Source organism: Moschus berezovskii, chromosome 13, assembly GCF_049115385.1.
Source record: "Moschus berezovskii isolate FMDL1 chromosome 13, NW_MosBer_1.0, whole genome shotgun sequence".
In the NCBI taxonomy this organism is placed as follows: Eukaryota; Metazoa; Chordata; class Mammalia; order Artiodactyla; family Moschidae; genus Moschus; species Moschus berezovskii.
In genome coordinates this window covers 14,923,964-14,944,164 of record NC_142472.1, presented here as the reverse complement: position 1 = coordinate 14,944,164, position 20,201 = coordinate 14,923,964, and the positions used below count along the sequence as shown (strand labels likewise).

Sequence of the window (20,201 nt, the reverse complement as noted above, 5' to 3'; positions counted from 1 at the left end):
ATATGGAAAGTGCTGGTCCCAACTGCAGACAAATTCATGGACAGATGAGGGAGAAGTGTGACTAGTCAGGAAGGCTTCTTGGAGGAGGCCTCCAGCAATGAAAGCTGCTGCGATTCGGGAATAAATGAGATCTGTCGCCTCCATCAGTGATTCTCACTCGACTGCAGGGTGGAATCCCCTGTGGGGTTTTAAAAAGTGTTGACTCCTGCCTCCCCTTCCCGGAGACACGGATTTAACTGAGATGAGTCTTCAGCCCTGGGATTTGGCAGAACTGTGATTTTACAAACCACTGCCTTTGCCATGTTTAAGATACAAAGGATTGTACCCAGACGAGGAAACAGGGTAAACGGTTTCCTGATTCGGGTCTTGATTCAGCAGGACCATAAGTGTGTGTTTGTGTGTGTGAAGGGTGGGCTGAATGAGGAAGGCAAGGCCAAGCTAGAGGCCCCAGCCCTCTTGCCCTCTGTGTGACCTTCCTGGCCCCTCACTCCATGGCCTTTCTCCTCTTCTCACCCTCTGGGTTCTGCTGCCGCCTGGTGGTGATTTCCAGTATGGTACAGTTGTCCCTGGAGTTTTCATAAAAGCCCAGCCTTGGTTCATCACAAACTGATGAGCAGGATTCCCAAGGTGTGGCTTGCTGGAGGGAAATCCTGGGAACTGTATGTGATGAGCAGCTCAGCAGTAACTTCAGGAGTCACTCCTGCACAGGGAAGCTCAGGGAGCTCTAGGTCACTGGCCAAGCGTGGGTCTGGCACATGTCTGTGACTGGAGCCTTCCTGTGCCTGTGGTTTCAGGAAACTGATCTTATCAGCCAGTGACAAGTGCCTATGATATCAAGCATCAGGAAGTACAGAGGTGTAAGGTGACAAGCTTCACAGTAAACAGCTGCTGCTGCTAAGTCACTTCAGTCATGTCCGACTCTGTGTGACCCCATAGACGGAAGCCCACCAGGCTCCCCCATCCCTGGGATTCTCCAGGCAAGAACACTGGAGTGGGCTGCCATTTCCTTCTCCGATGTGTGAAAGTGAAAAGTGAAAGTGAAGTCGCTCAGTCGTGTCCGACCCTTATTCTGCTCTGTGTGGCAGGACGCGTTCTTACTTAACTATCATGGTTAATTGTAACAAAAGCTTAGAGGGTATTAGGCCATCCATCTCACAGACAAGGATACAGGCTTACAAAGCTTAAGGACCTTTGTCAAGGTCACATGACTCCTAACTGACAGATGACTCTGAGCCCCGGTGGAACCACACAGTCTGTCCCTGCTCCTCCTGTGTCCCCACAGGACCCAGAGGTCTCCCTGTCCAAAGACCTGCTCAGCGGCTTCAGCCTGACTCCCCGGGTGGGTCCGTGTGGTCCCTCCAGGCACCTGCAGCCCCTTTGCTCCTTCTGCCCCTGACTCAGGTCCTACCTTCTGCAGGGCAGCCCCCAAGAGCTCCACGGTCGGCAGGAGGACACCCTTGTCCCGTTCTGGAAGCTTCTCCCTGCAGCCAGCTCCCAGGGGTGGGGTCAGGCCAGTTTGTGAGGAGAATCAAGAGAGAAGCAGGAAGGTGTGAGCTCGTGGTTGGCACCTTCCTCTGACCTGGGACCTCCCTCTCTCTCCCTGACTCTTCCCGCCACTCGTGGCAGCTCCTTTCCACCCCCCGCCCCATTACAAGTGCTCCTGTAGCTCTGCTGTGGGTCAGAGTCACCAGGGGAGGGGGCAGAATGCAGGTTCCTAGGCTCCACCCTGAAGATTCTGATTCAGAGGGTCACACAAGTGGGGCCTGGGAATTTAAATTTTTGATAAACAACAAGTGAATTCTGAGGCAGGGGGTCCTCTGAGCACACTTTGAGAAACATTTAACAGACCTGCCACTCACATCTGTGTACCCCAGGTCAAGAATATAAATGAAGTCCATACTATATGTTTAAATATTCAAAAGCTATAAATCAAGCTAACCCACTTTCAAGTACACTAGCGCTTCTCAAACTGTAATGCAAGCAGGATTCACCTGGGATCTGGAGATTCTGCATCAGTAGGTCTGGGGTAGAGACAAGATTCCGTATTCTAACAGCCTCCCAGGCCAAGCCCATGCTGCTGGTCCACAGGACACGCTTAGAACAGCAGAGTTCTGGGGCAGGGTGGGCGGAGATTTTCTGTAAAGGACCAGTAAGTACATTTCCAGGCTTTGGTGGTCCCATGACCTCTGCAACTCCTCAGCTCTGATGTTAAAGCTCAAATACGCTTGTGCTCCAGTTAAACCTTATGTTTAGACACTAAAATTTGAATTTCATTTAATTTTCCTATGACACAAAACATTCTTCTTCTGTGGATTCTTTCAACCATTTAAAAATGTAAAAATTTGGAACTCCTTGGTGGTCTAGTGATTAACAGTGCTTTCACTGCAGTGGCCTGGGTTTGGAACTAACATCCTGCAAGCTTCGAGGTGTGGCCAAAATAATTAAGTAAAAATGTAAAAGTTGTTCTTAACTTGCAGGCCATCCAGAAACAGACAGTGGGCCAGTCGTGGCCCTAAACTTCTAAAGCATAAGGGTGTTTGAACCTAACCGCAATACCAATATCACACTTAAGAACAATTAGCAGTAATATTTAATATCTATCATCAGATACCTTTTGTGTCCAAATGTATAACCTCCTCATAGAAGATAGATTCACTATCACCTTAATATGTAATCACTGTCTAACTTGTCCCTTTTTCCGCTTTCCTGTCCACACAGTAGCTCAGTATTGCACCCCATAAATGGTGTCATACTACATTTCACCAGTAGAAGGCGCTGTAATCCTTACATTTGCTAATTCCACTTAGCATTTGCTCAGTTGCTAACTCGTGTCAGACTCTGCGACCTCATGGACTGCAGCACACCAAGCTTCCCTGTCCTTCACTAACTACTGGAGTTTACTTAAAATCTTCTCCATTGAGTCAGTGATACCATACAACCATCTCATACTCTGTCGTCCCCTTCTCCTCCTGCCATCAATCTTTACCAGCATTCGAGTCTTTCCGACAAGTCAGCTCTTCCCATCAGGTGGCCAAAGTATTAGAGCTTCAGCTTCACCATCAGTCCTTCCAGTGAGTATTCAGGGCTGATGTCCATTAGGATTCACTGGTCTGCTCTCCTTGCATTTACATTACTTAGCATTTACACAAGAGAAGAAAACATTAGTTGTTATGTGCGTGATAGTCGCTCAGGTGTGTCTGACTCTTTGCGGCCCCCTGGACTGTAGCTTGCCAGGCTCCTCGGTCCATGGGATTTTCCAGGCAAGAATACTGGAGTGGATTGCCATTTCCTCCTCCAAGGGAGCTTTCCGACCCAGGGATCGAACCTGTGTCTCCTGAGTTGCAGGTGGATTCTTTACCCACTGAGCCACCTGGGAAGCCCATTTACTAGATCACAAGTTTATTATAAAGGTTTCAGCTCCGGAACAGCCAGATGGAAGAGATGCAGAGAGCAGGGTAGGGGGAGGGGCAAGGGCTTCCAGGCTGCTCTAGGAGAGTCACCATCCCAACACCTGAACATGTTCACTCGGCAGGAAGCTCTGTGAACCCCATTCTACTGGCTTTTTATTGAGGCTTCACAGAAATGTACTTAGGCTAGGTTGATTAAAGCATTGGCCATTGGTGGTTGAACTGTTTCCAGTCCCTCTCCTCCCTGGATGTGGGGGGTGGGGCTGAAAGTGCCAACCCTTTAATCAGGTCAAACACCTGATTTTGGTTTTTCTGACAAACAGGTGCATTCACTAAAACTCAGGTGTGGTTGAAAGGGGCTTGTTATAATTATCAAAAGATACTTTTACACTCTTAGAGCACCTAAAGGTTTTAGGAGTTTTGTGCCAGCAACAGCACGAAGACTAAATACGGATTCTAAGTCACAACATCACAGTCTTCAAGGTTCATCCATGCTGCGGTGTGTGTCAGAATTTCCTTCCTTTTTAAGGGTGAATGATTACTCCATTGTGTGTTTATACCACACTTTATTCATTTCAGAAATACTTTTGAATGCATTTATTTTTTTCATATATCTTCAGATGGGTTTCATATATGGTAAAAAAATAAGGCTGAAGTTATTTATTTCCCTCTTGTACTGATACCCACTTATTAGCCCATTTAAAATTTATTTGAGGGAAAACAAAGTGAACCTTGACTTCTTGCTTATGCACTTTTCTCTGTTCACCGCTGAGTAAGTGTCGGAAGGACGTGCTGTGGTCTCTCCTTTCCCTCCTCTTATCAAGACGGGATTCCTCAGGGCCAGCCTCGCAGTCGGACAGACACTGGGGAGCCCGGGCTGCCAGCTCGGTAGCCTGGCAGCTTTGTGCCCGTCATCAGCTCTCACCTCCACTGACCAGTACTGGCCACTAGCTCAGGGCACCTCGCGGTGGGGTGGGGTCTCTCCCAGGAAGGCCCCCCAGGGTCCTGCTCCATTCCAGCTGGAGACCTGCCCACGGCCCCTTGTTTGGTGCTGATGAGGGCAGCGTGCCCGAGGGCGGGCTGCTATCTCCTTGTGCCAGCTTTCTCCGGGTCTTCACAGCTGAGGGGCGTTTCTGCGGCAGCCCGCCCTCCCTCTGCACCTTCTGGGTGGGGGCGCGGGCTCGGAGCGCGCCCTCTGTCCCCGCGCCGTGCGGTCCCCCCACAGCCTCCATCGGCGGCGCCTGCGGCCTCGCCTCCCGCCTGCGTGTGGCCCCCGGCTGCCCCCACCCCACAGGCCGGCAAGATGCGGCGGGAGTCCCCGGAGGAGCAGCCCACCCCGCGGCGGGACGCGAACGTCCGCTCGCGGCTGTTCGGGTGAGCCCCGCCGGTGCCTGACGCTGCGCCTCGCAGGGCTGAGCGCCGAGGGTCGGGCGAGGGAGCGCTTTCCGAAGGCTGCCTATAGCGACAGGGTCTCCCCAGGCCGGCCGCGGGGGTCCCCGTCCGCGCCCCTGGGTGGGGCGGTGAGAAGAGGTAGCAGGACCCGGGAGGGACCTGGTGGGGGGCGCAGGGTCTCCCTGCCTTGCAGGAGGGGCAGCGGGAGCTGGAGGCAGGGAGGCTGGGAACCAGGCGGCGGCGGGGCGAGGCGGGGGTCATCGCCAGCAGGATGAGGACCGGACCCCGCACGCCATCCTTAGCCGGCTTCCCCGGGACGGCTCCGGATTCACAGTTCTGAACTAATTCGCACCCTTTCCCCACTAAGCAAGCAGCCCTGAACAGCTTCCTTTATCTGATTAGTGCCCTGCTCCTGTTGCCATCTTCCAATAATGGCCCAGCTTTCTGCATATTCCTTAGGTGACAGCTGAGTTCCTACTGCACTGGGCTCCCTTGTCCCTGTGTCTGTGGCCATGGCTCCCTCCCTCTTTCCGTGTGAATCTCTCACTGGTATCTAGCTGTGACACATTTCATGTGTGTAAGAACACTATTGCTTTTTATTTAATGAATGGGGACATGATTCTTGAACCCATTTTGCTTTTTATCTGGGATACATTGAGAGGATTGGAGGGTGTATTTGACCAGCCCCTATCCTGACTGTGAATGGCTCTGCTTCCACCTTTGAGAGTCACCCTGGGGATGGGGTCCCTGAAGCGTGTGGGGTCTTATCTGCATCTCTAGCCTTTCCAGAAGCAGTGCAGGGTCTTGAGGCAGGTGGTCCTGTCTAGGAGTCCTCTGGTCCTGAAACCACTGAAGGGTCCCTGAGCTGGGAGGAAACTCACAGATGAAAAGCGTCTCAGAGAGATGAAGCTCTTAACTGAAGCTTTCCTTCTGGTAGCTGGGACCACTAACTAGGTGGGGCGGAACCCTTGGGTTTAATCACACTTGAGTGATTTTTATTTATTATTTTTTTATACTTATCAGTAATTACCTTTTTTTATTGGAGGCTAATTACTTTACAATATTATATTGGTTGGTTTTGCCATATATTGACATGAATCCGCCCCGGGTGTACAAGTGTTCCCCATCTTAAACCCCCCTCCCACCTTCCTCCCCATCCCATCCCTCTGGGTAATCCCAGTGCACCAGCCCCAAGCCTCCTGTCTCATGCATCCAACCTGGACTGGCGATTCATTTCACATATGATAATAATATACATGTTTCAGTGCCATTCTTCCTGGACGCTAATCCATTCATCTTTCTCACAAATTCTGACATTTCCTTTTTTTATATGGAAGGGCCTTGGGGATCCCCAGGAAACTGAAGCGTCTATGCTTGTTCTGATGGTGGTGTGTTCAGTGTGTGTAACTACATCTCTTGGCCATTTGTAGCCCTTAAGGAAAGAGGGTCAAGAAGGAAAAATATGGAAGTAGACTTCCCAGTTGGCTCAGTGGTAAAGCCATAGCAGGAGACCAGGAAACGTGGGTTTAATCCCTGGGTCGGGAAGATCCTCTAGAGGAGGAAATGGCAACCCACTCCGGTACTCTTGCCTGGGAAATCCCATGGACAGAGGAGCCTGGCAGGTACAGTTCATGGGATTGCAAGAGTTGGACGTGACAAGTGACTAAACAGCAATAACTGGAAAAGATACCAAAGTACAGACACCTCTCCTAACTTCAGGCAGGGCAAGGAACTCTCCAGGGATGTTCTGTTTGTGGATTTTCAAAATGTGTGTGGATGGAAATGGGAAGATGAGGACTTCTCATTGATTTGGGTAGACCCCATTTCCAATTTTCCTGCTGAATGGGAAGGAGCTATTACCTCTTATTTTACATGTGAAGTCACTTAAGTAGAGTTTGAGTAATTTTTTTTAAGTTTTATTTTATATTGGAGTATAGCCAATTTACAATGTTGTGATAGTCTCATGTGGACAGGAAAGGGACTCCGTCATACCTATACATGTATCCATTCTCCCCCAAATTCTAAGAGTTTGAGTAACTTGCCTGCATCACACAGCTTAATAGTGAAAGTTGGATCCCAAATCAGGAGTCTGGCTCCCGAGTCTGCGTTGCCCTGCATGCAACTGCTATTCTGAGCTGATTCTCTTTGGATGCTTGTTCTTAAATGCAGGGAGAAGGCAAATGCAAACACATCTTTGATCTTGTAGGCAGGTGTTTCTCAAGGGAAGTTCTTAAAGTTCTTGCTGTTGGAGATGATGCTCGTGAACCATCTCTATAATCAAGCTTTAGGGCGGCTGATCTTTGAGTATGGCTCTCAGACCTTCTCATCCTCGTCACCTGGGAGCTTGTTAGAAATGCAAATCCCCCCTCCAGTCCTTTTAGACCAGTTCTGTAAATTTAGAAATGGTGGGGGTGGGGTTAAACAAGCTCCAGGTGATTCTGATGGAAGGTGGAGGCTGGCTTCTGCTTTAAGCCGCTCCTCCCACTGGCATTGCTCCTTCAGTGCTAACTTTTAGAAAGGGGTCCAGACTTTGTGAAGCTGGTTGGTGACCACAGCTGCCATCTTGTTTGTTAAGTCTGAGGTCCCCTTGTGATTTCCTCGTGTCCCCCACTCGCTGTCCTGGGAAAGTTGAAATGAGCCCAGGCAGGAAGTGCTGCCCAGAGACAAGGCCCACCTTGTAGAGAAACTGAGTTTTCATCTTCTCAGTGGGCGTTTGCTTTTCTTCTCACATTTCATCTGCTTTCCCAGCTTGTAAATGATGCCAGTAACTAGCTACTGACTCTATACAAGTGACCACACTGGGGTTTTAGTGTTTTTACTGCATAGGTAGCACTTAGAGCCTAAGAGAAAGCATACATTATGGCTACTGGTAATTGTGAATTTTAGAAAAGAATATATATTTTCTATTTCTATAAAAAACTTAAAACTATAGAAGAAGAAGGGCCTCCCAGATAAGTGGCACAGAGGCAAAGAATCCACCTGCCAGTGCAGGAGGCACAAGAGACGCATGTTTGATTCTTGGGTTAGAAAGATCCCCCTGGGTAAGAAATGGCAACCCACTCGAATAGTGTTGCCTAGAGAATCCCATGGACAGAGGAGCCTGGTGGGCTACAGTCCATAGGGTCGCAAAGAGTTGGACATGACAGCACGTGCAAGAAGAAACGAATAAGGATTTGTTTCTATTAGCCAGGTCTACCTGCTGATATTTTGGTTATTTCTTAGTCTTGACCCTAGAAATCTCTGCATATCTGCACAGGCACAGTCTTTTTTTAAACCAAAATTACAGCTCATGGTTTTTTAGAATTAATTTTTATTGGCGTCTAGTTGCTCAACCCTGTTGTGTTAGTTATGTACCACAGTGAGACACCAACTGACACATAGTAGGAGGCCTTCCATGGGAAAAAAAAGAAGAAACAATAGTGTTGGCAAGGATGTGGAGAAACTGGAACCCTGCACGCTGACGGTGGGGTTGTCAAATGGTGCATCACAAAGGACAAATATTTTATGATTTGATTTACGTGAAGTCCTCAGAGCGGTCACATTCAAAGAGAAATAAAGTGGCCTCGTGGTTGCCAGGGGCTGGGGACAAGGGAAGGGGAGAGTTAGTGTTTGATAGCACACACGAGTACAGGATAAAAAGAGTTCTGGACACTGGTTGCACGATATTGTGAATGTAGTTAACAATAATGAACTGTGTGCTTAAAAATCATCAAGATGGTAAATTTTACGTTGTGTGCATTTTCCACAGTTTTAAAAAATTTAATGCGAAACAAAAATGGCACCTGATGTGCCTCATTTGGAAGTGTTCCTGTGTTAGACTTTGCCACTTCCTGGTTACATGGCTGTGAATCAGCCACAAAACCTCAGTATTGGCCTTGGGAAAGTGGGGAGAAGACTTGGAGAGAACACCTCCCTGGGATGCTGAGAGGATTGGTGATGCTCTGAACAGGACAAGTCCTTCCAAACAAAGAGCAGTCATCACCTCCAAAGCGCTTTCCAGTAATCCCATGTGGTCCCCAGTAGAAAGCCTCTGATAACTTTGATACATGAGCTTACAACAACAGCAGCACCCAACAAGAATAGAAAGACTCCTCTCCTTTCCTGGCAAGGATTCAGCCACTGAAAATCCATGGACTCTGTAAGAGCCCGCCCAACCTCCTCTTCCCCTCTATAAAAGTGCTGTCCAGCCCTGGCACTTTGGGGACTTAGACTTGGCTCTCCACAAATGCAGACCTCAAACTGCCATTCTCTGCTGATCCTGAATAAGCCTATCTTTGCTGGAGAAATATCTGACAGTCTGTTTGTTTCAGGTCGACAGAGGGTAGGAATCAACACATTGGGGACACCATGGAAGACTCCATGGTTTCAAGTGGCAAATTATCCACTTGACACCTCTGAGAGGACTCTAGTCTCAGGTTGATCAGATGCAGGACTATAAAGACCAAAAAATCAAGAGTAAGCTACAGGAGATAAATTTTTTAGGCAGTTTGTTTTGCTGTAAGGACATACCAGTAAATTTGACTATACCTTTGGGATGTTCTATTTCTTGCTTGAGGCTGTGGTTATTGTATAAAGTTACTGAAACTCATCAAACTAAACACTCACTGGGAACAGGTCAAGGTCAGATAAAGAGCCCTGGAGAGCTCACCCAGCCTCCACCTACAGCATGTAGATTTCTGACTGTTAATGAAGAATAACAAGTGATATTCTGAAAATGGTGCAAAGAATCCGAGTTTGAAATTAAATATTTCTATCCATTCACCATTGATAGTTACTGAGGACCTAGCAGGCCCAGCCTCCCTAAACCATCTCAGCACTCGGCCAGTTCACGCCCCCCCCTCATGTCATCAGCTTCTCTGAAAAGTGTCTCCAGAGAGTCTGTCTCGATACCAGACAGTTTCCACATTCACACTCCTTTGGCAAGGGTACAGTTCAGTGACTGAGACATGGCCAGAGTCAGGGGAGCAAGGATTTAACAGCTCCCTGTTAAATGCCAAGCGCATCTGGTCCAAGACTCTGCCCCACCTCATCCCTGGGGACAGGTCCTGCACCCACCCCCAATCTGCTGGCCTCTGGGGTGAGGGTGGAGAGAAATGCAGAGCTCACCCCAGAGGCTGCAGTGAGGACAGAGTCTCAAGGGACTGGACAATCCAGTCCCCAGCTGAACACGCTTCATTAACTGTGCTTATTTCCAATAGTGAGGAATAAGGAAAATTCAGTAAACCATAATGGGAGAATGGACTGTTTAGGAAAAAATGGGGCCTATCCCATATAAAAAACTAAAAAAAAAAAAAAAATTCTAACTGCCTTTACTGTAGAAATAAAATCAGAAAAAAGCTATAATAAAACATAGAGATTTAGATGATGTTAGGATTTTTAAAAGACTTACTACAAAAGCATCAGGAGAAATGAAAAAGAACAGCTTGATTTTATTTAATGATATATAATTTTAAACCTCTAAAGAACTAATGAAGGGAGGATAAAGGGAGGAGGGAGGTGGGAAGGGGGTTCAGGAGGGGGAACTTATGTAAACCCAGGGCGAATTCATGTCAATGTATGGCAAAACCAACCAATATAATATTGTAAAATAATTTGCCTCCAATAAAAAATAAATTAATTACCAAAAAAAAGAACTAATGAAAATCTGAAAAAGTATTATATGCTCTATTATAATATATTTCAAAAATATAAATGCTCTATAGACAAAAATATATTAATAAACATTTGAAGAAAGACAAGTGATCAAGAGACATAAAAAGTGTTCCATCTCTATGAATCAAATGGCAACCCACTCTTGTTTTCTTTCCTGGAAAATCCCATGGACAGAGGAGTCTGACAGGCTACAGTCCATGGGGTTGCAAAGAGTTGAACAGGACTGAGTGACTGATGCATAAGTCAAATAAATTCAAAATAAAACTGTTTGAATTATTTTCAACTTTAGGCCCAGAAAAACTGTAATTCAGGTACTCAAAGGTGACAATGAAATAAGCTCACAAACAGCTGTTAAGAGGGCAAATTGGTCTGAAGCTAATGGAAAACAATTCAGCCCTTCACTAATTATTCTACTTCTGGGAACTGGATAAAGGAAAGATGCACCAAAATATATGGTCAGAGATGTGCATCACATCCTAATTAGCAATAAACTGTATTAAACAAAAGTGAAAGACTGCATACGTTTCAATTAAATACCACATTTTGACAGAAACAGACTCTTAGAGATCGAACTTACGGTTGCCAGGGAGAGTGATGGGGGGAAGGGATAGTTAGGGAGTCTGGTAGGGACGTGTACTCACTGCTGTATTTAGGATGGATAACCAACAAGGACCTACTGTATTGCACAGGGAACTGCTCAATTTTGTGTGGCAGCCTGGATGGGAGTCGGGTTTGAGGGAGAATGGACACATGTTTATGTACATCTCAGTCCCTTTGCTGTCCTCCTGAAACTATCACGTTGTCCGTTGGATATACTCCTTTACAAAATAAAAAGTTTAATTAAAAAATAAATACCGCATTTTGAACATGATTTAATGCTATAAATAAATGTTAAACTTTCCCATCAAAAGTTAGGAAGGAAGCAGGAATCAAAGATATTTTGACGTTGAACATCTTTTCCTCCTCAAGCGGAATTTTAAAGAGCGTCTTTGTGGGCTTCCCTTGTAGCTCAGATAATGGTAACAAATCTGGCTGTAATGCAGGAGAACCTGGTTCAATCCCTGGATCAGAAAGATGCCCTGGAGAAGGGAATGGCGACCCACCCCTCTATTCTTGCCTGGAGAATTCTATGGACAGACCATGGGGTCGCAAAGAGTGGACACAGCTGAATGACTAACACTTTCACTTTGGGGGCAGGATGTCATCATCTGGGTGAGTCCCAGTGCTGATTCCCTGGGCATTTTCTGTAGGGGACAAGTGTGGAATAAACCACCCATCATGTGTCAAACCTGTTTAGTGGTAAAGCTCCTAGATGTGCACCGTTGTTTTGGAAGGAAACGGAGACCTGGAGATGTTAAGGGTCGTGGAGCTGCTGAACTGGAGTGGAGACAAGCAGAGGACAGCTGAGGCCCTGGGTGCTCAGCTCCACTGCTGGGACTAGAGGCCTGTCTCCTGACTCCTGGACCGGGGTTCTTTAGGGGTGCCGAGGTACCTGATTAGCAAAATCTGAAGTTCAGTCTATCTTATTGCTTCTCTAATCCATGACTCATGGATAGTCATACATTCAACAAATAGCTCTTGAGCATCTGGACCCGTGTTGTCCTAGGAATAACAGGATAGGAGAAATGTGGTCTCTATCGCTGTTGCTCAGTTGTTCAGCCGTGTCCGACCCCACGGACCAGCACGCCAGGCTTCCTTGTCCTTTACTCTCTCCCGGAGGTTGCTCGAACTCATGTCCGTTGAGTTGGTGATGTTATCTAACCATCTCATCTTCTGCTCTCCTCTTCTCCTTTTGCCTTCAACCTTTCCCAGGATCCGGTCTTTTCCAATCAGTCAGCTCTTCGCATCAGCTTGGCCAGAGTATTGGACCTTCAGCATCAGGCCTTCCAATGAATATTCAGGGTTGATTTCCTTTAGGACTGACTGGTTTGATCTCTATTCATGGGTTATTATGGTCTGGGCTTGGAAATTTCCTTACCCTGGCAATTATCAGTAAAACGGTGTTTACCTATGGGCTGTCTCTGCATACCAGCTATTATCATTTAAATAATGCATGATCGATCTGAATAGGTTTTTTGGTGGGATCATCTGTACAGTTACTGTTTTTTGCCTTTATAATAAATAATTGCAGAGAGATAAGTTAAGATTATGTAAATATCATCATCTGCTTCAAACTTTCAGCCAGTTTTTAATTTCCACTGATGATTTTCTTGACTTGATTGTTCCTTTTTTTATCTTTTTTGAATTGTTAAACATTTTTATTGTGCAGACTTATAACTTTACAGGACTTACAGGATAGAAAAGTGTAAAATATCAGTAAGCATATAAAATTTCAGCAGTCTTTTGGACCAGCACTTGATTTGCACAAGGGACTAAGCATCTATCTAGAACAGGCATACCTTAGAATACATAGTTGATAGATTGAATCACAAAATAAGTTCCCAAGTGATTTTCCTCACATAAAGATAAAAAATATCTTGCACTTAATAGTTATTCCGTATAGTGCATTTTCAGTTATGTACACAGTTAAAAAGCAATTGATCACTCCTTTTATGTTTGTTTGCATTTGTTTGCAAGAGTTTTCCTTTCTCTCCCATTTATGTAGCAGTACTGATTCATGGATTCTTTCATTATTTACTGGGTTAGGCTTCATTGCCACTTATTTCTTTTGATGTTCAAAGTATCCCAGATTCGCCTAGCAAGAGCCATTCAAGCTTCTCTGTTCTTCCTACACATCCTCATGATTCACTGAGCGCTTCCTTATTTTATGGCACAAGATATCCCAGACCCGTCTTGGACTTTCTCTGCCTGTTGGTCTCGGCCTGTAGACAGTGAGACTTCTGCCAGGATTGCCTGGGGCTCTGCTAACCAGGGCTCATCCTAGTTATGAGCAGCCCCCACAGAAAGTCTCCTTTGGCAGTCAGTTTTGTGGCTGGACCAGCCCTTGTGGTTCTTAGGATTGTGGGACACATCTCAGAAACAACCATCAGGGAACTTTGAAATGCCAAGGTGTATCACTCACATGCCCTGGAGGGTACAAGGCACCCCTGGGGTGACACAGCGAGGTCCTGGGTAGAGAGAGAGCTCATGACCAAGCTTGGACTTGGGGTTCCGCCTTTTTGAGGTTGAGGGTGGGGTGTCTAGGATTTTAAAATTTCACTCTTTATTGGTGACTTTAAAAAATAAGAGCGGGAATTAAAGTGCAGGAAGGGAGAATCAAGCAGCCAGTGAGATGGTCTGTTATCAGGTCAACCAGAGCTTTCTAAAGCGGTAACTTCACGGGTGGGGTGGCCTGGCTTTTATCTCGTTGTGTAGCTGTCACGTGTTTGCCGGAGATGGATGTCTTTGACATGGCTGTCTCCAAATGTTTAAGTCAGGCACTTATATTGCAATTAAAAAAAAAAAAAAAGAATTATCACATGCTGACACACACTGCCCCAATTTTGGAACCAGCTGTTTCTTAGTTGGTTCCTTTTAGGGAAGAAGGTATTAAAAAGCCAAGGTCTGGGTGAAGGGGGCCAAAGGGCACAAACTTCCATTATAAAATGAGTCAGTTTTGGGGGTGTAATGTGCAGTCTGGTGATTATAGTTAATCCTACTGTATTGAATATTTGAAAGCTGATAAGAGGCCTTAACGTTTCTTACAACAAGAAAAAAATTGTGATTGTGTATGTTACCCCAAACCCCAAGATCAGGGGGCTAGAATGCTCCCAGTGTGTCATTGCTTCCAGGGCCTCTCAGAGTACAGAGTTAGGGACTGTGTGTATGTATGTGAGTGAGTGTGTAAACACATGTCTAATTATTCCCCCATACCTCTATATATTTAAAATGTAGTGTTTTGTTTTTATTTAACAAAGCCCATAAATGTAAGATTCTAATTAGAGATGTGTAATCTGGATGTAGAATTGAGCATCTGTGCAGAGCAGAGAGAATTTGGATATATGTCACTGTCCTTTTAATTTTTAACAGGTGGCCAAACCCCTTGTTCAAAATTGGTCGTGGACAGAAATTAAAACAAGGTGACACGTGCTCGGTGTTTCCGGAAGATCGCTCTCAGCACCTTGGAGAAGAGCTGCAAGGGTGAGTATAGGCAGCAGGGAGAAGGGGGAGGAGAGTGAGAATTTCCACATGGAGCTAAAGGTGTGCGTGTGGGGGCTTTGCTTCCTCTGGGCTTTTCTGAGCCTCCTCCCCTGACACTGCACACTCACCCCCTCAGGCTGACCCTGGGTTTAGCCCACTTTGGAGGCTGGGGGAGCCTGTGTTCCCTGTGCATCTGTGGACATGGAGGGAGCCTGCAGCCACGGCCCTGGAGGCTGAGCTCTGTCCTGGAGGTGGGGCCCCTGGAGGACAGTGTCTGCACTTCTGAGCTGCTCAGGACCTTTGTGATTCCAGCAAAGCTTTGAAGGAACTTATTTTGAGAATTGGGACTTTTTCCCCTCAAAGCCTTTCATTCTGGTGCTTCAGGGCCAACACTGCTAGGAGCCCTGTGAGCAGTGAGCCAGCAGCTGTGGGGCCCCACAGAGAGCCCTGTAGTGACGGCTTCCACTCTGCTGCCTCCCCCACTTTCCCCGATGGTGGACACGCTTTACTGTGCTTTATTTCTCATCACAGGTACTGGGATCAAGAAGTGTTGAGAGCCAAGTCATACAAACGGGAGCCTTCTTTAATGAAAGCAATCGTACAGTGTTACTGGAAATCCTGTCTAGTTTTGGGAATATTTACGTTTCTTGAGGTAAAAATTTTTCCATGCCGTGCGTTGCTTTCCAGTGTAAGCAGATCAGTACTGAGATGGGTGTGATGGTGGGAGAGAGGACAGCGGTTTGTCACAGGGTGAATCTCATCACAGTGTAGCTCAGTGGTTGTGTTTATTTTTAGAATGGACAGATGCTTAAAGGACTGAGCCTCCAGGGGATTAGTACTAAGTTGGCCGAAAGTTCTTTCAGGTTTTCCCATAACAGCTTATGGGAAGGGATGGCACTGACAGGACAAGACGTTTTATACCATATTAGGACATTTTTAGTGCTCAGTACTTGATATAAATGCTGAAACTGATCCCTGAGAAGAAGATCCTACAACCTCAAGGAATACGAGCCTCCTGGTTTGGAGGACGTAAATTTGGATCAGAGCCCAGTAACATAAAGCATTTTACAGGTGCTCAAGCAAGTAATTGTTAACTTGCCCAGGTCACATCTGATAAATGATTTCCTAAAAAGGGATCCTCACTTCTTCTCTTCTTGTGGAACAGAACTCTGGGCCCTGCATCTGCACGGGAGCTGCCAGGGCTCCAAGAACATGCCCTTCCCTGGGCTGCGCCCTCCCCGTGGGCCAGGTCACCCAGACCAGAGCCCCCCATGGGGAGGAGCTCCAGCTGCACCATAAATTATGTGCACCTTCCATGCTGGTTTCTGTTCTGGCTGTGGGGATAGTTTGCTGGTTGAAAGCAGAGTCTTGGTATCCAGGATTTGGTGGAGGGTGTAGGAGGGGATTGCAGGGCAAACCAGAGCAGAAAGCCATGAGCTCAGTGAGCTCCGTGACCCTGAAGATCCTGGTTCAAGGCCCCCCAGTGAGACAATTCCACCTGGGGACGCAGTGCCGGAAGGCCCCTGTTCTGGCTGAGCCTGCTGGAGGTCTGCTGCAGACCCCCCTGGGTGGCTCGTGCTCTCCATGGTCCCTTAGTGCTGTCTTAAGGACACGGGCGGCCTGTGAGTGTGTGAGAGCAGGAGGGATGGAAGAGGCAGCTGCTGTGAAAGGGGTGTTTTAGGTAGAGAAGGTGTGAGTCCATTGTGTCGCGAGTGAGATGGCTGGGCCAGGTGGTTTACAGGTGGGCGGTGTGGCTCTTGGTTAAAGGCTGTGTTGTACTGAAGGGCACTGTGGGCAGTGGGCAGCTGGGTAGGTGAAGTCTGTCCCATGCAACTGGAGAGACAGAGTATCTGTCAGCTCCCTGGTGACTGGATGGTCCTGCGAGATGGAGTTCTCATTGATGACAAAGGTGTGTTGACCATTGTGCCAGAGGGTGGGGACAGGTGTGTGGGGCAGAGCGCCACCTTAGAGAGGGCTCTGACCACCGAGGCACTGCAGTGCCTTGTGAAGGGCAGGGGTGGTGTTGATTTCACAGTTATCCAGCCCCAGGAACACTTCCCGCTGGGGATCCAGGAAGGCCAGGCCTGGGGGCTGCATAAGGTGCAACTGCTAGAGCCCCAGCCCCTCCTTCAGGAGGCTGGTTGTGGGGCGGTCATGGCAGAGAAGTGGGGAGTTGAGGACCTAGTAGAGGTGGGGCTCATCTCAGTAGCTCTACCAGTACTAGCGGCAGCAACAGGGCATCGTGCTGAGAAGTCACTCAAAATAAGTCACGTATCAGGAACTGCTGTGAGCACTGTATGTGTGATAACATTTTTATTCTTTTGGCTAACTCAGCAAACTTGTAGGTTTCCTATTACCCGCACTGTAGAAGAAAGGACTCTGGACCCAAGTAATTACATAGGTTGCCTGTGGTTACAGGGAGCTTCAAGGACAACGTGAGGTTCCACTTCAGGCTCTCTGACTTACAAGTCTGATCATTTCAGTGACTAAGAGCTCATCCAGGGTCACGAAGGCTTGTCTTTAGAGCTTTGTCTTCAGGGTCTCAGACACATGCATCCTGAACTTTGTTTAAGGATAGTAAATAGGATGCTGAGAACTTCCTGGAGCAGGAAGTCAGATTTGGGATCGTAATTGTGGGTAGATTTCAGGTGACCACGTCCCACGGGGGGGCCAGATTTGACTAGGATGTTGATGCCAGCAGCAACATCATGCTGTGGTCAGATGGACCAGGAGCCCTGTAATAAGCCAGCTTCCCCTCATTACCATCCCTAAGTAGCGATGGTTTTAGATAGTGGAAGATCTAAACTCAGCTCTGGACTCTGTGAAACATGAACACATTTACTCTGTGACCTCCTGCCCTCTTTTAATTTCTGGGGTGCACAGGATGACTCACAGGTTACCCGTGGTTCCCAGATGGTGCTGTGACCCACCCGGCGCAGGCACTCCTGGCACACAGTGGGAAGAGGCAGGTGATGCCAGTCCAGGGCGGGGATTCTGGGGTTAGGATTTCAAAGTGTGAAACCTCTGTCCTGTGAGAACTGAGGAGTGCCCATAATGCTTGAGGGAGCCAGTACCAGGCTACTGTTCAACCTGGAGCCCGTGCATGTCTCCCCTAATTAGAACAGCCAGCGAATTCCCAGCACCCTGGCCCCTGTGTGCACCCCCATGGGGACCTTGGGTGGGGAGAACAGGTCTCCGCCTGCCTGGGGTCCTCGGGGTGGAGAGGAGGGGCATGAAGACTCTTCCTGGGCCAGAGACACAGAGACCACTCCCCAGGTCATCAGGGCTTCTCTCTGAGAGGCGAGGTCTCTAGTGTGTAAATGGGTGACCTCAGAGAACCAGAGTTCTGGGTTCACCCAGTCCCTTCCCCTGAGAGGGGCAGAGTGACCAGGGTTTATGTCCTCTTCCTGAGAACCTTAGAAATGGCCCAGCCTTGTCTGATTACTGACCTTTGTCCAAGGCCACTTTTGCTGGTGGTCTCTGCTTTAGGTGGAAAATGAAGGAAGCACATATTTGGGTAAATCTACATTTTGGAGCTCAACTGATGAGCAGGAAGTAAGCAGAATCCTCTGCATCCCAGCATGGGCTTTGTGCCTGGACTCACTCCCAGAGAGCTGAGTGGTCTTTGCGTTTATTTCCCAACCCTTTCTTCCATGTGTCCCTCACTTCTGCTCCACCCGGGAGGCTGAGGAGTGGCTGCTTGTGGCAGAGATACTGTGGGCTCAGAGCAGCCACGGAGGACCACACAGCAAGGGAGAAAAGAAGGGAGCATAGAGCCAAGCAGACAGGGACCTGCAGAGCACACCTGCCCCGCTGATTCTTGAGAGCTTAGCAATGCCATCAGATGTTAGTAATACCCACAGTGATGACCTTGAGACATATATGAGGGTGATGCTTTTCCATTCATTTTTTAAAAGAATCTGTATTTTTATTGTCTCCTTGAAAAAAAGTTTTAAAAAATGAAGTATGATTGACTTACAATATTGTATTAGTTTCAAGAGTATAGCATAGTGACTCAGTACTTTTGTACATATTAAATCATCACCCTGATCAGTCTAGTTATCCTCTGTCACCATACAAATTTTTCCAGTGTTATTGACTGTGATCCCTAGGTTGTACATTACATTCCCACAACTTATTTATCTTATAACTTGTTTGTGTCTCTTAATCTCCCTCACCTATTTCACTCATCCTCCAATCCCCCTCAATCCATTTTCTTTAAAAAATCAAGGAAATAGATGAGTCCTTTTTCAAAAGATTACTTTCATAATGATGAAAAAAAAAATCCTGCTTAGAAGTGAAACTTTTAATTACTTTCCAGAAAAGTTGGCTTTTAGAAGTGACTTTTCTCAAGAGATCTCATTCTGTCATAATGGCCTGTAAACAGCAATGAGTTTTCTAAGCCCTTTGTGAAACCAGCCTCTACCATTAAGGATAGACTATGTCTCTTCCCAGGACTCCTGTCTTTTCTGCATACTGTAGAAATCCTTGCTAATTTTTTCTTTCTGATATGACAAGATGATTCTAGTTTATCTTTACGCAAAAAAAGCTGCACACCCTTAAGTACAAATTTGCCCCAGCCCTGGAATCTCCATTTCTCCAAGCAGCCGTGGCTCCTTCTAGGGGGAAACGGTATTTAGAGACTATGGTCTGGGCACTAGGGGTGCTCATTGCTGTCGAGTTGGCTATTGTTTCTCGGCTCTGTCATTGGACAAAGCTAGTATACATCTTTTTGTAGTAAACAAACCTTGAGTTTATATGGGTATTTTCAGTCTAAATCAGATTCAGGACAGTAGTGTTTTTACTTTATCTTTTAACTCTTAGATTGGTATCTGTTTTCTTTCATCATCTGTTCTCTTTTCTGCCATGCCCAATCCCAGTTCTCAATGATATCAGTATAATTACTCATTTAAAAATCTTATAATATCAACACTATTAACCATAATGTGATTTTTGGAAGCTGTTTATTTTTATTTTTTTTGCTGTTCATATTGTCCTTAGGCATATCACACAGGGAATGTGTTTTCAAATTATTTTTTTACAACCACTTTTAGTAATTCTTTTTTGTATAACTCTGTCAGCCTGCTGGATGGATATAACTTTTGTTTCATTTTACTCTGAAATTTTAGGAATTGCTTTTGAAAACTTTATTGTTTTATAATTATAATTCTGTATAATGTTTTGCTGGGAAAGATAGAAGGCAGGAGGAGAAGGGGACAACAGAGGATGAGGTGGTTGGATGGCATCACTGACTCAATGGAGATGAGTTTGAGTAGACTTTGGGAGTTGGTGATGGACAGGGAGGCCTGGCGGGCTGTGGTCCATGGGGTTGCAAAGAGTCGCACACGACTGAGTGACTGAACTGAACTGACAATATTTTCACAATTTCAAACTCAGTCAACAGAAGAGGCTGTTTTTAAGGAAGACTGATATCCTTGTTGTCTCCATTCTAATTCTCCCTCCCGTTTTAGAGGTAACATTACAAATTTTGATTCGTTTTTATTTTGTAGATATAGTATTTTATAAACATTTAATTTTTTCTGTAGTGTCAAATGAAAGGTCTGAATTTCATCATTGGAGTCTCAAGAGTTTGGTTTCATAAGGAATTTTCCTAGAAGCATGATATGTAACATGGAACTCTGGTTAAAACCCTCTGTCAGTTAAAACCCT

At 46.5% G+C, this 20,201-nt stretch overlaps 1 protein-coding gene across 1 annotated transcript in view; it reads left to right on the top strand.

Annotated features, from left to right (window-relative positions):
- The first annotated feature begins 4,710 nt into the window (after nt 1-4,710).
- LOC148775806 (ATP-binding cassette sub-family C member 4-like) overlaps nt 4,711-20,201 on the top strand; it is a 154,549-nt gene continuing 139,058 nt past the window's right edge. The window contains exons 1-3 of the mRNA XM_088842648.1: nt 4,711-4,781; nt 14,421-14,531; nt 15,063-15,183. Coding sequence (XP_088698774.1) covers nt 4,711-4,781; nt 14,421-14,531; nt 15,063-15,183 — 303 coding nt within the window. The remainder of the gene's footprint in view (nt 4,782-14,420; nt 14,532-15,062; nt 15,184-20,201) is intronic.